The 16,368-nt window shown below is 32.0% G+C and overlaps 2 protein-coding genes across 2 annotated transcripts in view; one reads left to right on the top strand and one right to left on the bottom strand.

Moving 5' to 3' along the window:
• LOC109840811 (ras-related protein RIC1) lies at window positions 2,266-13,434 on the top strand. Its single transcript, XM_020409587.1, has 8 exons — window positions 2,266-2,443; window positions 4,587-4,659; window positions 12,022-12,069; window positions 12,157-12,204; window positions 12,287-12,358; window positions 12,455-12,610; window positions 12,733-12,836; window positions 13,025-13,434. Exons 1-8 carry the CDS (start codon window positions 2,430-2,432, stop codon window positions 13,116-13,118), a joined length of 609 nt encoding a protein of 202 aa, XP_020265176.1. The 5' UTR covers window positions 2,266-2,429; the 3' UTR covers window positions 13,119-13,434.
• Window positions 14,128-16,368, bottom strand: part of LOC109840812 (60S ribosomal protein L28-1-like) — a 2,814-nt gene continuing 573 nt past the window's right edge. The window contains exons 2-4 of the mRNA XM_020409588.1: window positions 16,177-16,326; window positions 15,910-16,073; window positions 14,128-14,502 (exon numbers count right to left, since the gene is read on the bottom strand). Coding sequence (XP_020265177.1) covers window positions 14,374-14,502; window positions 15,910-16,073; window positions 16,177-16,324 — 441 coding nt within the window. The 5' untranslated portion in view covers window positions 16,325-16,326 and the 3' untranslated portion in view covers window positions 14,128-14,373. The remainder of the gene's footprint in view (window positions 14,503-15,909; window positions 16,074-16,176; window positions 16,327-16,368) is intronic.

The raw sequence follows: 16,368 nt of genomic DNA on the forward strand, positions 1-16,368 counted from the left end.
TTAAAATTACGATGACTACAGTCAAAATTATATGGTGAGTTCACATTTACTATAATTTATAAAATATAGTACATTAAAGACAAAATCTTTTTAACCACTATATAGATTGTCTAAATTTTTTTACATATATAAACTATACCGTCTAGGAATAGTGATGTTCGCACTTAACTATGGCCTAATAATCTTATGAATGACTTACACTTCAGTATCATTATTAATTGACGTATCTATGCATTATACTAAAAATACAATTAAATTTTAGAAAACTATGAGAGAAACAACCTCAAAAGTTTTAAAAAATTATTAAAAAAACACCCTAAATTTTTTTAATTTACAAATATATAAAACTATTAAACATTACATTGAAATTAAGGAATTATAAAAAATCACTGAAATTTTTAAACTTTGGAGGGGTAATTTATAATGTACTAAACTTTAATGGTGTTTTTTAATAAATTTCATAACTTAATAGATTTTCAATTAGTTATGTTCTTTTCAAAAAAGTTATATGTAACATTGATAATGAAAAGTTTTTCCTAAATCTATACTTCTAAAGGGACTATGATATTTTTTTACAAATTTTTAATTTTCTAAGGGTTATTAGTAATTTTGTATATTCATTTTAGTGTCTATAGGTTAAAAATTCTCCTAGTGTTTTTTTTTTTGTAAATTATGTTTTTTAGAGATTTTTTATACTTTTTTAAACTTATACGTCTTTTCTATATATTATAAATTGTTTATAGACTATTTATAATTCCTATATTTTTAATTTACTAATGAGTTTGAAATTCTCAGGGTGTTTTTTATAAAATTTGAATTTTGAGGGTTTGTTTGTAATTTTCAAAACTTTAAGGGTGTTTTATTAAATTATAAATTATATAAGGGATATTTATAATTCTTATATTTTCAATGTACTATTAAGTTAGAAATTATCAGGATTTTTATAAATTTTATAATTTTGAGAGTTTTATTTACAATTTGTATTCAGAGTGTTTATTGCAAATTCCATAAATTTTGGGGTTTTTTTGTGTTATTTGTCGGTTTTCAATGTGTTTATATGTTTAAAATATTCAATGTGTTTTTTATAAATTTTGAATTTTTAGGGGTGTTTCTGTAATTTTTAAAACTTGTAGTATATTTTTTCCAAAGTTAAAAAAACATTTAGTTGCTAGCTAGCATATATTTTTCAGATTTTTTACTAAATTAAAATAAGTAAAATTTATAATTTTTAAGATGTTTTAATAAAATTTTGAATTTGTAGGGATGTTTTTGCAATTTAAAAAACTTGGAGGATATTTTTTTATAAAGTTAAAAAACTTTTAGGTGCTGGCTAGCACATATTTTTTAGATTTCTCTGCGAACTAAAATAAGTAAAGGATTTGAATTATATCAAATGTAACTTATTTATCCAATAACATGTTAAATCTTATTATAAATATGATAAATCATTTAATTACCAATTCAAAGAAAATAGGATAATTAGAATATATTAAGATAACAACGTAATATTTTAAAAAATTAAAGTTAATATTGATCATGAAAAAATTATTTTTCGCTTCGTTGTGAACTCCGTATTGTAAAGAAAACAATAATATATATATATATATATATGATTTAGCCTATTTAAATGAAATTAATAAATAAGATATATAAGGTTTTTATATATAATATATTTATTAGGTAAATATATAAATATTGTATAATAATATATTATATAAATATATTAATATAATGTATATATAGGGCTTCCTTTATACAAATAGGAGGATCAGGAGATTCACTGTTCACGGCTAACAGAAATGGCATCAGTGGCATTTACCTGTAGCGTAATAATTAATAAAAAATTATATGAGGCATACGTGTACATGGTAGGCATTTAAAAGAGGACTGTAGTGCAGAGGGGGAGTACTGTAGCACGTTTCAAAAATTCAAATCAAGCCATATTAAAAAAAGCGGAGATTACTGTTAGCAAAATAAAAATACCGTGTGGCTATACCACGGACCGCAAACTAGTTATATATATATATATATATTAGTATAGTATATATATTATATATATATAGTATGTAATGTAATTATGTTTGGCCGACTGCTAATGCCATAGATCAGAATCACTGTAATAATAAGTTAATAACGGTGGACTCACACCGCGGTCAAAATTCAAGCAAGAGTCCTAGGAACTCTTTTCGTTTCGCGACCAAGCAATAAATGACCAAAACGCCACCTAGACTATTTAAATCAGATTCCCACCCACTTTTTATTTCCTCTCTCTCTACCCCCTCCATTTTGAACAAAAAGATTTTAAAAAAAAACTTTCCCCAAATTTTCTCGTCCGTTCCTTTCTCAGTCCAGATTTCGAAGACGATCCGTTAGGGTTCCGAGGGTGCGATCTCGATTTCGATCTCGATCTCGATCTCTCAATCTCCGCCATGAATCCCGAATAGTAAGCTCTTTTTTCGAGATCTCTTTACTTTGTTGGATTACGGTTGCCTAGGGTTAGGTTCTGATTGGATTTTTTCCCCCTCTCTCGATTATTTCCAATTTGTTGCAATTTGGTCCGTTTAGTGTTAGATTTGAGTTGTTCTTCCGTGATATCTGAGGTTCGCTATGTTTAATTTGATCCTACTGCATTAGATGGTAGTTGACCCACGCGATCTCAGATTCTTTGCTTGGAATCTTGAATAGAATTCCTTTATAAAATAATTTCCGAGCATTTAATTGAAATCATGTAAAAGGGCTGCTTTTCTTCTAGGTTATGCGTTATTATCCTCTTTGACTTTGTTCCGTTCTGGGTTTTTTTTTTCCCGTGCTGATTGTTTACTTGAACTATAGATAATGAACGGGCTATAACGGAGCCTGGGAGTTTTAATCATAAGGAAAGAATCTGGACTATATTTTGCTGTTTCCATTGAACTACAGAACTCATTCACAGGCTTTAACCAATTGTTACCTCTTATAGTCCTTCAACGGAATTTTGTACTATCTGACGAAGAGATGGAATGATGGACACAATTGGTTACTGACGTACCTGATTTAAAATGAGATAACTTATCTAGTCTCTGCTAGTGTATTGTTGGTGTTCATCCAATGGTATAGATTCCCACTGAAATTGATGTAGTAGAGTTTTGTTGTATTTATCAAACACTAAGTTCTGTTAATTTTCAGATCTTCTCTTCCCACCTTAAGAATCACGGTGGGTGGTCTAAGATTTTGTTAAGAACAAAAAAATATTTCAAATTTGATGGTAGGACTTCTGCAGTATCAGATTATAGCTTTACAATTTGTCTCCATAATCTCAATCACCTAATGCTTATTTCAGCTATATGCTCTAATAATACCTTGAGAAGTTATATAGGTTGGGAGTTAATGATGCTAATCTTTCGGTTGCTTGCTGAAGCATTGACTATCCAGAATGCATCATTCTGAAAATATAGTACTTATATTTATTTCAAACGTGTCTGTTGTTTCAAGTGAAATGGCTTTTGCTGATAACTGACTTAAGTTGTGTTTGAGGCCTTTTGTGGAAAATTGGATAAGGGAAAGGTGCATAAGTACAGGATTATGTTACAGGTGCATCGGTATGGAAGAAAGGATAAGTACATGGATTTCTCTGTGAATTTCGCTATTGATTTCTTTTGCTGGCGCCTATCTGTGATGGAACATTGGAAGGGAACATGATATAGGCCAAAGTGATGGCTAAATTAATATTTGCTTCTTTCCTCTTTTTTGTAATCCATCATCAATAATCAATTGGATGAACCTTCTGTTGGGGATAAACTCGCTTCTTTCCTCTTTTTTGTAATCCATCATCAATAATCAATTGGATGAACCTTCTGTTGGGGATAAACTCGTTCTCTATCGAGATCAATCTCACTAATCAATTGGATGAACCTTCTGTTGGGGATAAACTCGTTCTCTATCGAGATCAATCTCACAAGGTTGAATGCTCCCCTGACCCGAGATCTGCTTCAGAAACAGTTGTGAAACCAACTCGGTGCTAAACACAATTAGTCGAAAAGACAAGATTGTGAGTCGACACAAGTGATTTGTGTGGTTTGGCAAACCCGGCTACATCTACATCTGAGTGTTGCCTGTTCTTCACTTCGATAGAATCAATACAGGAAATTACAATTGAATCACTACCCGATCCAAACCTGTATCCCCTTGTACGTCCACTTTCAAAGTACCTAAAGAACACTCTCACAAGCACTAAACCATGCTCAATTTTTTCTCTCTCCTTGTGTGTCCCTACCAAGGTTCACAAGCCTCTTTAAATAGGCCACAAATATCACCCATCAAGCTTAAGAAAACTTGTCCACTAAGCTTTAGGTAACTTGTCCACTAAGCGTTCAAGCCTAATATAGAGGGTGGCCCACAAATACCTTTATAGTTTGTGTTCAACATGTTATTTGTTTTTGTTGTTTATGGAGCAAGTGCACGTGATGCACATGATTTTTTCCCCTTTCTATGGGACTTTTGGTTGTATGGATTAAATCAAATGAGATGTGGTTTAATATGTGGTCTTATTATTTTGTGAGGAACAAATCATATGAATGTAGAAGATTAACCAATGTATATTTTTGCAGTGACTACCTGTTCAAGCTTTTGCTCATTGGCGATTCTGGGGTTGGCAAATCATGCCTTCTTTTGAGATTTGCGGTAAAGCCTATTCAACGATCTCTTCTTATATCATCTTTGCCATTTTCCTAATAGAAGTTCCATTTTCCCGTTTATTTGAAATGGCATTTTCATTAGTTTTAACACCAACCTCTTAGTGGAGTTCCTAGCAATAAATTTCCAAGATATCTAGACTGATATTACTCTTTGTAGTTTGGTGGCGGCTCTTTCTTGTACAACAGTATACTATTCACTTAATGGGTCCTATGGATAGTAAAGAGCAAGCACTGAGATGTGGTTTGATGATACATCAAAGAAACTGTTATCATATTCATCTTTCACTGTCATTAGTTTCTGTAAAATTTCTCATCTCCTTTGAGCAAAAGGTGTAAAATTTTATTTAACAGGAAAGAAGGTATGTAACATAGTTGAACCAAGAACAAGGATTCATTAGTTGTCCCAAATCTCAAGAGAAAAATGTTTTTTGTGGTGCATCAAGCATTGTTCAAAATTTTGAAAGGTCAATAATATTAAGTAATTCTTCACCCTCCTTGATTCCTTCCGGTGCATCATACATAGTTGAAGTAGTGTATTTCTGAAGAATGTAGCTTCTTAGATGCTTATATCTACACATATGGATCATATATCTTTGCATTAGTCTTAATTTAAGGTTGACACAAGTTTAAAGGTAATTGTTCAATGGGATGAAGTAAAAAATTCGGATATGATGTCTAACGGCTGCATTTTAAGTAAAAGCTTGGATGGGGCGTCATGTGACGTAACCCCCCCCCCCCATCCACCACCTGCCACCCCACCAACCCACCACCACCCCCAACGTAGCCAACTTTAGTTTTAAATTATATATGTTATAGTGTATACGTCAACAGATTGATCTAATTTCCACTCCATGTTTCTGATATTAATCCTCGATTTCTTTTGCTTAATGTTTATTTTTGATTAGGAAATCCAAATTCCCATCGACTTATCGACAGTGGGTGTATATATATATATATTATATATATATATATATATATATATATATATATATATATATAATATATATATATATATTATTAAATGGGTATCCTTTACAAGGAGGGGGATTCCCTCATTGACAATGATGTGGCACAATCCCCACTATGTGAAATTCTCTCTCCTATTTTATTCTTTCTCCTTCACATGGTGAAGATTGTGCCACATCATTGTCAAGGAGGAAAATTCCCTCCTTGTCAAGGATACCCATTAATCCCATACACACACACACTAGTTGAGATGCACGTGCAATGCACGTGGTTGAATATCATGATTATTTAAATTGATAAAATATAGTAAAAATAAAGTTTTTTGTAGGATTGATCATCAATTCAATAATTTTTCTCTCAAATAAAATATTATCATTATTTCCTTCAACTAAGATTGTGGTCATGTGATCTATTATTTATGAGTTATAAACATATTAATCTAGTATAATATCTCTATTTGTTAGTATCTTGAAGTCTTTAAAAGATGGGTGATCATTCAATTCGCAAAGAAATTTTGCATATGAATTTATTTGTAATATGTCCATTAAACTTTCAGTTGTGGTTTGACTCATATTCATGTTAACTTTTAGTCGTGATTTCACTCATATTTATATTATCTAATATTCTTATTCAATTTTATGTCTTATTTTCTGTATCATAGAAGTAAAACTGAAAGTATGAAGAATTATTTTTTTTACAAAATTAGAACAGTGAGATTATGATATTTTTCGCCATGTGCTCTAAATATAAAATTTCTTTTTCTTTGATATAAGGCCCCTATCAAATCTTACCTCAAACGATGTGAATGAAAAATATTATTATAACTCACTTACCTAAGACGATTGTATTGTATATAGGACATATAACTCATTTTGATATTCACATCTGCTAAGTGAATTTTGCTCTTGTGAGAGCAATATGTTAGAGACTCGTATTCGAACTTTTTGGCTCTATAAAAGACACAAGAATTTAGAGTGCATAGCTTATATATCGTAAAGAATATATTAGTTCATGAAGAATTTTTCCTAATAATGATAGTATTACAACGATATTACTATGCAGTATTAAATTAATTTTATTATATAAGATTATATGACCCTTTTTAATAAATTATAAAACATATACTTGGACACATTGATGCTTATAGCCAGTAGTTAGGTTCCACAAAATAGGTTAACTTTACATTGTAGTTTGTTATTTATAGTATTATTGGCAATACTATTACATTTCCTCTTTATCTTATTATTCATATTTTTCTGATGTAAGTTCTCTTTTGCTAACCACTCAATTGACTATATTTAGTTTTTATAATATCAAATGTTACAATATTTTTTTCTGTTTAAAAAGTATTGACATGATTTTCTTAAAAAATATATACACGTAGTAGCAATAGTATATACTTTAGTTCAAATCAAACATTAGCTTGAAGCCATTTAGAGTGAGGTCATTTTTATGCTAGAATGATGATATAATGATTACATAGTTCAAAAATCAAAGAAGAAACTTCTACAAATGAAAAGTAATTTAATATCTCAAATTAACAACTAATTTATAAAATATACATGGACAGTGCAGATAACTATGGAAAGTAAGGTATATATCTTCATGAAAATTTCATACTGTGCGACCAATTACAATCATCCATAATAAATTATTATTCTAGTTACTAATTTGATATGCGTAACTATGGAATAAATCTCAAGCAAAAAATAGGAATTGAGATTGTATTATCATATAGGTAAATAATAAATGTTATTAGAGCTCCTTTTTATATTAAATTTAAAAGTAATAATTTAAATTATTAAGTGTCAAATATTAGCTCATGTGAGAAAGTAAAGTAATCTATGGTCTATATACATATATAGTCAATCAATCTAGCATATTAAAATTATGATGATCACAGTCAAAATTATATGATAGGTTCACATTAAGTATAATTTATAAAAAAAAGTATATTAAAGTCAAAATCTTTTTAACCACTATATAGATAATCTGAAAATTTTTGTATATATAAACTATACTGTCTAGGAATAGTAATGTGCACAATTAACTATGGCCTAATAATCTTAAGAACAACTTAGTTTTCAAAAGTTTTAAAAATTGTAAAAAAACACCCTAAAATTTTATAATTTACAAATACACAAAACAATTAAACATTACATTAAAATCAAGGAATTACAAAAAATCATTAAAAATTTTCAAACTTTGGAGGGGTAATTTGCAATGTACTAAACTTTCAAGGTTTTTTTGTAAATGTTAAATTTAATAGATTTTCAATTAGTTATGTTATTTCCAAAAAAATATGGATAATATTGACCATGAAAAGTTTTTCTTGAACCTGTACTTTTAAAGGGTGTTTGATATTTTTTACAAAATTTTAATTTTTTAGGGGTTGTTACTAATTTTGCATAATCATTTTGATGTCTATAGGTTAGAAATTTTCATGGTGTTTTCTTGTAAATTATGAATTTTAGGGGCTTTTGTAATTTTTTAAACTTATAGGCCTTTTTTACAAATTATATTGTTTATAGACTATTTATAATTCCTATGATTTTTAATTTACTAATGAGTTTGAAATTCTCAGGGTGTTTTTTTTAAATTTATATTTTAAGGGTTTGTTTGTAATGTTTGAAACTTTAAGGGTGCTTTCTATAAATTATAAATTATATAGGGGATAGTTGTAATTCCTATAGTTTCAATGTACTGTTAGGTTGGAAATTATCAGGATTTTTATAAATTTTATAATTTTGGGAGTTTTCTTTTGCAATTTGTAAAAAGTTTAGAGTGTTTTATTGTAAATTCCATAAATTTTTGGGGTTTGTTTGTGTTATTTGTAGGTTTTCAGTGTGTTTATAGGTTTGTAATTTTCAAGGTGTTTTTTATAAATTTTGAATTTTTAGGGGTATTTTTATAATTTTTAAAACTTATAAGATATTTTCTCTAAAGTCAAAAACTTTTAATTTCTAGCTAGCATATGTTTTTCTGATTTCTCACTGAATTGAAATAAGTAAAATTTATAATTTTTAAGATGTTTTAATAAAATTTTGAATTTATAGGGGATTTTTTACAATTTAAAAAACTTGAAGAATATTTTTTACAAGTCCAAAAACTTTTAGGTGCTGGCTAGCATATATTTTTTAGATTTCTCTGCGAACTGAAAAAATAAATGATTTGAATTATATGAAATGTATCTTTTTTATCCAATAACATATTAAGTATCATTATGAATAGGATAAATTGTTTAGTTACTAATTTAAAAAAGATAGGATAATTAGAATAGATTAGGATAACAATATAATATTCAGAAAATTTAAGGGTAATATTGACCATAAAAATATTTTCCCAAATTCGTACTTTTAAAGGGAGTATGATATATATATATATATATATATATATATATATATATAGAGAGAGAGAGAGAGAGAGAGAGAGAGAGAGAAATGAGTATGCTTGGTACCAAGCACAAAAAATTATGTTTGGTAGTGAGGTGGTATAATCCCCTTCACTCATTCAAATGGTTGTATATCCCCATGCACTTTTCAACTCATGTAAATGTGATCCCCCATTTGAATGAGTGGAGGAGATTGTGTCACCTCACTACTAAGCACAAAATTTGTGCTTGGTACCTTGTGCTTGGTAGTAATGTGGCATATTCCTCTCCTCACATTGAAATCGGGGCACACATTCACATGGGCTGGGGAGTGGTTGAGAATTAGAATGAGTGGATGAGAATATGACATCTCACTATCAAGCATAAAGCTTCTCCATTGAAGTGCTTTATTTACAAACCCTAACCACATAGCAGTTTAAAGACACCGAACTTTTCTGCCTTCATATTGTGGTGCGTGATAACTGATAATATATATATATATATATATATATATATATATATATATATATAATATATATATATATATATATTCATCTTATACTTATATCTTGTAAAAGAAGCGCAAAATGTGGCAGGGCATATATCTTCCTCATTGAATGCTTCATTTCCAACCCTAACCACAATAGCAGCTTAAATAAAGATAGCAACTTTTCTGCCTTCATATTGTGGTGCATGATATCGAGAACTACTAGGTTCTCAAGTGTGAGTTCAGTATGAACATTAATATGACGTATACGAGGAAAAAATGATCTTAACAATATTTTTCAGATTTATTAGTGTCTGATTGCAACTTGAACATATTAGACAAGTAGTTTAAGAAAATGATGTGTACCATGGGCAATCTTCTTCTATCTTTATATCTATGTTTCGGCATCTTCCTATGCTTATAGGGGCTTCTTGATAGATGGAATTTGGAGGAGAATTTCGTGAAATCTCATCCAAATTCCTCTCTTTCCTATCTAATTGTGGGGGAGGCCTATAAACCAAAATTTGCAGATTCTTGGGCCCACAGGCACATAAAACTTTCCTGAAATGGGCATTCCACCCTAGAAAGTGTGGCTAAGGACTTATTTTTTGGACTTGTAGTAAAATATAAAAAATAATGCTCTCATCATGTATTTTCACAGAGACAGGCAGATGGATGGGATTTTTTTTGGGTCTACACCTTCCACTTCTCCAATAAAGTTTAAAACTAATTAGAAAATAAAACTACAACAATAGTCCTTTATCGTAAAATTTTGAGGTTGGCTAGTAAGTCGAGAAATATTTTTAAAAAATGATGTTACTTCATTATGTACTCTCACTTCCCTCCAAATTTCTCTCTGCCAACCAGAGAAATTACTACAACTTCTACTTGCTTTTGGGAGCTAATATGATGAAAAAGGTCTCAGCTTTCTTTTAAGAAAGCCTATTGCCCTATGTTACCCGGGTACTTCTATAATGAAGCCGTACCCGTACCGGACACGTACCCGACACTTTCCCGTACCCAAACTTCATGGACACTTCTTGAATATATGCATGCATTTATTACAACATGTACTCAATTATACGATATATGTGTTAATTTAAAACACTTGTCAAAGACTTCCTGGACGTAGAGCTTACACTTCACATCCGTCTTTTGAAACTAATGAGATATAGGTCAGATTCATTTCAGTCCATATCCAAGTTTAAAACTATATAGTTAATGGGTCGTTTAGATGTCTAGTAAAAAAATGAATAGATTACAATTCACGATAATCAATATGATAAAAGAAACTCAAATATGTGATCGGAATTTTAATTCTAATGACACATGAAGGCAAAAAAATTATCTTATGTACAGTATTAATTCAATAGATATATGTAGTCGTGTCCCCGTACCCTACATTTTACAGTTTTGCCGTGTCCCGTACCCGCACTCGCACCCGTACCAGTACCCGTGCCCGTTTCCATGCAACTTAGCTATTGCCAAACAGTCCCGTAAGGCTTGTTTGGCAACTCATCCACTAACTTGGATAAAGGTGGCTAACTTGCTATGGGGTTAAATTGTGTTTGACCGCCCTCTTAGTTCAAACTTAACCAGGTTACGGCCTTAACTGGATTAGTTTGAAACTGCCAAACACACCCTCAGATTCACGAACTATTTAGTATATCTCGGTTTAGTTTCAAGTTTTAATTTTTTACCATCTGTTTGGTTGCCATGCACTACAGTTCCATGCGTCTTTTGAATGTCTGACATGGAGTAGCAGTTTTGTGTTATTTTTGTAGCATTAACTTCATGTAATTTCCATTTATATATTTGGTTCAACATATTGAAGACGAGAGATCATGAGACACCTTCACATTTGCTTTTGTGATTTGAAATTCACTTTCTTTAAGAGAGGATTCTAATTCACCATCTTTTAGGAAAATTAGTGACTTGCAACTTTATAGAGGTGGACATCCACAATCCTAATTGGATTTGACCAAATCCATGAATTTCAATTTATTGAGATCAAATTTCTGATGTCATGAACCCCTGGTGAGTCTGAGTCATCCACAATGGTAACATTAGTAACAAACTAATAATATCTCTGCTATGAATTATCACTATATAGAGCTCCACAATCCTAATTGGATTTGACCAAATCCATGAATTTCAATTTATTGAGCTCAATTTTCTGATGTCATGAACCCCTGGTGAGTCTGAGTCATCCACAATGGTAACATTAGTAATAAACTAATAATATCTCTGCTATGAATTATCACTATATAGAGCTTATGTAATTTTTAGACATAGTACGCGAAACATTTTTCTCTGGATTTTTCTTTTGTCGGAGTTTGATTTATTTTTATTTATGAGAGGCACTGGAGTACTTGAATCTGGGTCGTATATCTTTATATACTACTTTCTTGTTTTATTTCTTACCCTGGTTGCTGGAATCTTCGTTTTACAACACTTGAATGAGGTTCATTTACAATCATGTTTTTTATTTTTATCATAAATGATTATATTTGACTCCTGTGCAGGATGATTCTTATTTAGAGAGCTACATCAGTACAATTGGTGTCGATTTTGTAAGTGAAATTACATTGGCAATTTGCTTTTTTGCAAGTAATGGAACAATAGGTCAGCTTACTTGCAATTTTGTTTTGCCTGTTTAGAAAATCCGCACTGTGGAGCAGGATGGTAAAACTATAAAGCTTCAAATAGTAAGTGTTACATCTATTGTCTTCTGACAACCTAGTTTTTGATCCCTCTATCTGACTCTCTTTAAAACCTTTGTTTGCTTAGTGGGATACTGCTGGTCAGGAGCGTTTCCGGACAATCACAAGTAGCTACTATCGTGGTGCCCATGGCATAATTGTAAGCCTGTCTCACCTTATTCTCAAATTGTCAGTTACTTCTTTTTGATTAACCAATCATAATGGGTAATATATTATATACTTTTTTGGATTGCAGGTTGTTTATGATGTGACTGATCAGGAAAGCTTCAACAATGTTAAGCAATGGCTCAGTGAGATTGACCGCTATGCAAGTGATAATGTAAACAAGCTTTTGGTGGGAAATAAATGTGATTTAACTGATAAGAGGGTGGTTTCTTATGAAGCTGGAAAGGTAATTTTCCACCGAATCCGTTATCATAGTGTATTAATTGAGGAGGATCACTTTGAGATGATACCTTCATGAATTGCCAATTGGATTTCATTCTCTAAAAAGGCAGTTGCCTTCTTTTAAAGGCACTTGCAGATGAGATCGGCATCCCTTTCCTGGAGACAAGTGCCAAAAGTGCCACCAATGTTGAGCAAGCATTTATGACCATGTCAGGAGAGATAAAGAACCGGTAATAGTTTCATTTCATTTACAATTCTTGGCTAAATACTTTTGACTTGGTACCACATTAGGTTTTTCGACTGTTATGTATGTTGATGCCTGTTTTAAACCCATGGCCATATTCAAGACCAAACTCTGTTATGAGATGTTATAACGATCTTATAGCTTATAATGCCTTTTTAATCCTTTTAATGCTAGGATGGCGAGTCAACCTGCTGCAAACACCACTAGACCGGCTACTGTGCAAATGCGAGGACAGCCAGTTGCCCAGAAGAGCAGCTGCTGCTCTTAAATTATATTTTTTTTTAGCCAATATTTCCTTGTGCTGGAGATGGATTCAGAGCACTGTGCCCTGAATAGGAAAGAAGAATACATGCTCTGGGTTTGATCATTTGATTAATTGTCTGTCGTGGTGTATATACTGATAACACTTGAGAAACTCTTCATGATTTGCTCGTGTGAGCAGGAAGTATGAACTCTCTGTTGGTTTTAAAAGCAAATCAAATCTCTGTAAACTGGGTAAGAATTGTATTCTCTTAGACAACATTCAAGAGTTTGTTTCTGAAATATTGCATTTGGAAATGCCAACGCTCTAAAGGTTATTATAATGACTGCTATATTGTGATCCCAAGGGCCTAGATGGAACATTAAACCGGATTCAGTCCGACAGACAGACGTGTGGTATTGCTGGGTGATGAGGAAAATTATGTGCAATATTTAGAGTTCAAAGTTCTCATCAGGGCTTGGTCGGAGGTATGAGAAGGGAATGTGGGGTTGGGTGATGTCCAAGGACATCTTTTGTGGGAAGGAAGACGTGGTGAGATGTTAAGAGTGCGATGGTATTCTTTTGTGAAGAAGAGAGAGATGGTATCTACATAATAAAAGATATAGGAGAATGTAAAAGTCTTTACTATGATAAATTCTCTCTTTATAGTCCCTCAAAATTGAAAATTGGAGGTATTTTCTCTTCTTTCACTTTCTAGTTCATTTTTAGATTTCTTTCTCTAATATATATAATCTTCCCTTCCCCTCTAAAAATAATCCCCTACCAACGCAAATTTTTAGTTTTGTTACTCACTCTACCTCATCCCTCTCCTACCAAACCAGTTCTAAATGTAAACGATGGTCGTACTTGGCTCATTCCTGTCCATCATTTTAGAGTGAAAATAAGCTTAAATAAAAATCAAAGAACTCTAACGCGTAGCCATTTTAACACAATTATATCATGCACAAATTTACCAACTTTTATGATCTTTTACTGCGATATGTACTTCGCGAGACAATGTAGCCCCAGGAAGAAATATAGTAAAATGCCAAATATTTAATTCATAAAAACATCCAGAAACAGTATATGATTTCCTAAACACTTAGTACAGAATAATAAAAAAAACCATCATTCAAATTCCAAAATATAGTGGATTCTCAATAAGAATATAAACCAGAATGATAAAACTGAGATAAACTATCTCGACAACAAAACAAACCGATGTCTTCAAGCTACCAAAAAAGGGGTCTCCAGGGTATCCCCTCATCATTAAACTTCCATCTCAATTCCTAACAGCTTGTCTGCTCCTCTTCTTTGCTCCAGACTTGGCAACCTTCAGACTCCTGTGAACAACGCTGAGCCTTGCAAGGGCTGCCTTAGTCAGATCTGGCCTATAGTAGTTATCGGTCACCTGCAACAGAAAGTAGAAGAAAACTGTTTACAGATAAAACTTATACATAGGTTGACAAGGCAAATTCAGCGAGCTATCTCAAAGCATAGATGCGCAACTTCACAAACTAGGAGAATGGGAAAGCCCCTTCCCATCAAGATAAATCTTGATAAAAATCCAAGAACGCCATTTTCAGAATTAAGTTTGCTGATTTATCAGCATTGATCCATCATAAAACAATTTAATTAACTCATACAATTGCAAGAGATCTAGGCCACCCTTGAAACAATAAGAGCAAAGTCTTTAGGACAAACAACTTGGCATAAGACTAGCAAGCTGAAATTATAAAGGAAAACACATTACTAGTTCTTTGTATGTAGTTGTGCTGGTTTGCAACTATTTAATTGTTGGATTGGGAAAAGCTCATAAGCCGAGCACAAAAAGGTCACTCCTCTTGAAAGGATTCCTTATATTTTTAGCAACTTAATCTGAAAGAGCTATCAGGATTTAGGCAGATTCAAAAAAGCCATCTGTTAGTTTCTTCACTGTAATTGGAACATCGACCAATTACTTAACGGGGTTTAAAAATGTTGAGCTGCTTGGAGTAACTGTAGGAATGTTTGTTTTTTCAGCCTACTCGATATTCAGGTGTAGATTTGCAAATTAATACTAGAGGTGCCCGTGAAAATTAGAATGATTTGAGGGGCTATTTTGGATTCCATTTGTTTGGAACAAAAATTAACATCACTAAAAGCTCTAGGTGGAATGCATGGGGAAAACCCAGTTATTTTGCTTTTCAAGCTAAGTTTGAAACCGGGGAGCATTTCCAATATATTCTCAATGGTAGTCGGAGAAACTGAGGGAATATGGGTTTTTGACCGATCTCAGATATTATGAGTTTATCCTATATGTGAAAACCCTCAAAACAAACGTTTAAAAGGTTTTTTTTTTTAAGAAAAGACAACAAAGCTCACAAGCCAAGCGTAACAATAATATTCCCTGGAAGACACAATCTGATCAACAGAGGTCTTCTTACATGTTAGCAGCTTATCACAGCATAGTTATCTGTTGCTTAACAAGAAAAATAGATAAAATATAAAAGAGAAATATACTTGAGTGCGCTAGTATCTGTTTTATAGGCTAACAAAGCAGGTGAGCACAACTTTTCCAACATTGGATGTAATATTTAACAAAGACTCAAGTCATAAACTCATTTCTAGCAAGTAACAAACAACCAGTAGAACAAATACATTATCCCAATCAATATATAACAACCCAAGAAGTAATTCCTCATGATTGGAAACAGACTGCAATACAATTTACAGTAAGAGAAAACATTTGGCATTTCCAAATAACAAAGGACTATACTTCTACTCACAGCCAGGTAAAAATACTAAAAAGACTTTTATGGGTCTCAAAACTTCATACCTGGTTAACAACTGCCTTCGCCATCTTCGGGAATTCCTTCTTCATTACCGACTTGTGGTAAACACTAGCAGGCTTCCTCTGCTTCCTTGTCTTGGTTGTCGCCAGGACAACCGAAAGGCCCTCACCTGCTGGTTGGATGCTAACGGTCTTCTTGTTTGCCAATCCTGAAATTATCCACCATTATACAAAACCCATAAATACTTCGAATCTGTAAAGTTAAAAAAAATAAAGATATACATAAGAAAACGATGCCTTAATCTTCTTTACCAGAGTGCTTGAAGGAGTGGACATTGTACAGATTGTTCTTCTCCTTGCTGAACTGAACCTTGGCAGTGCTGTTACCAAACTGCTTCACCAAAAATGAATTGTTTTTCTTCACAATCTCCCAAATTAGGTCACCAGAAACTGAAGCCATTTCTACATTGAGAAATCACAGAAGGGTTGAAAAGCTCCAGCAAT

Source organism: Asparagus officinalis, chromosome 5, assembly GCF_001876935.1.
Source record: "Asparagus officinalis chromosome 5, Aspof.V1, whole genome shotgun sequence".
Taxonomy (NCBI): Eukaryota; Viridiplantae; Streptophyta; class Magnoliopsida; order Asparagales; family Asparagaceae; genus Asparagus; species Asparagus officinalis.

Bases quoted from the DNA above. Each gene is read 5' to 3' on its own strand.
- LOC109840811 (XM_020409587.1), top strand. The intron at 12,611-12,732 runs GTAATTTTCCAC...CTTCTTTTAAAG, and splicing joins TTTCTTATGAAGCTGGAAAG to GCACTTGCAGATGAGATCGG. The intron at 12,837-13,024 runs GTAATAGTTTCA...TTTTAATGCTAG, and splicing joins TCAGGAGAGATAAAGAACCG to GATGGCGAGTCAACCTGCTG.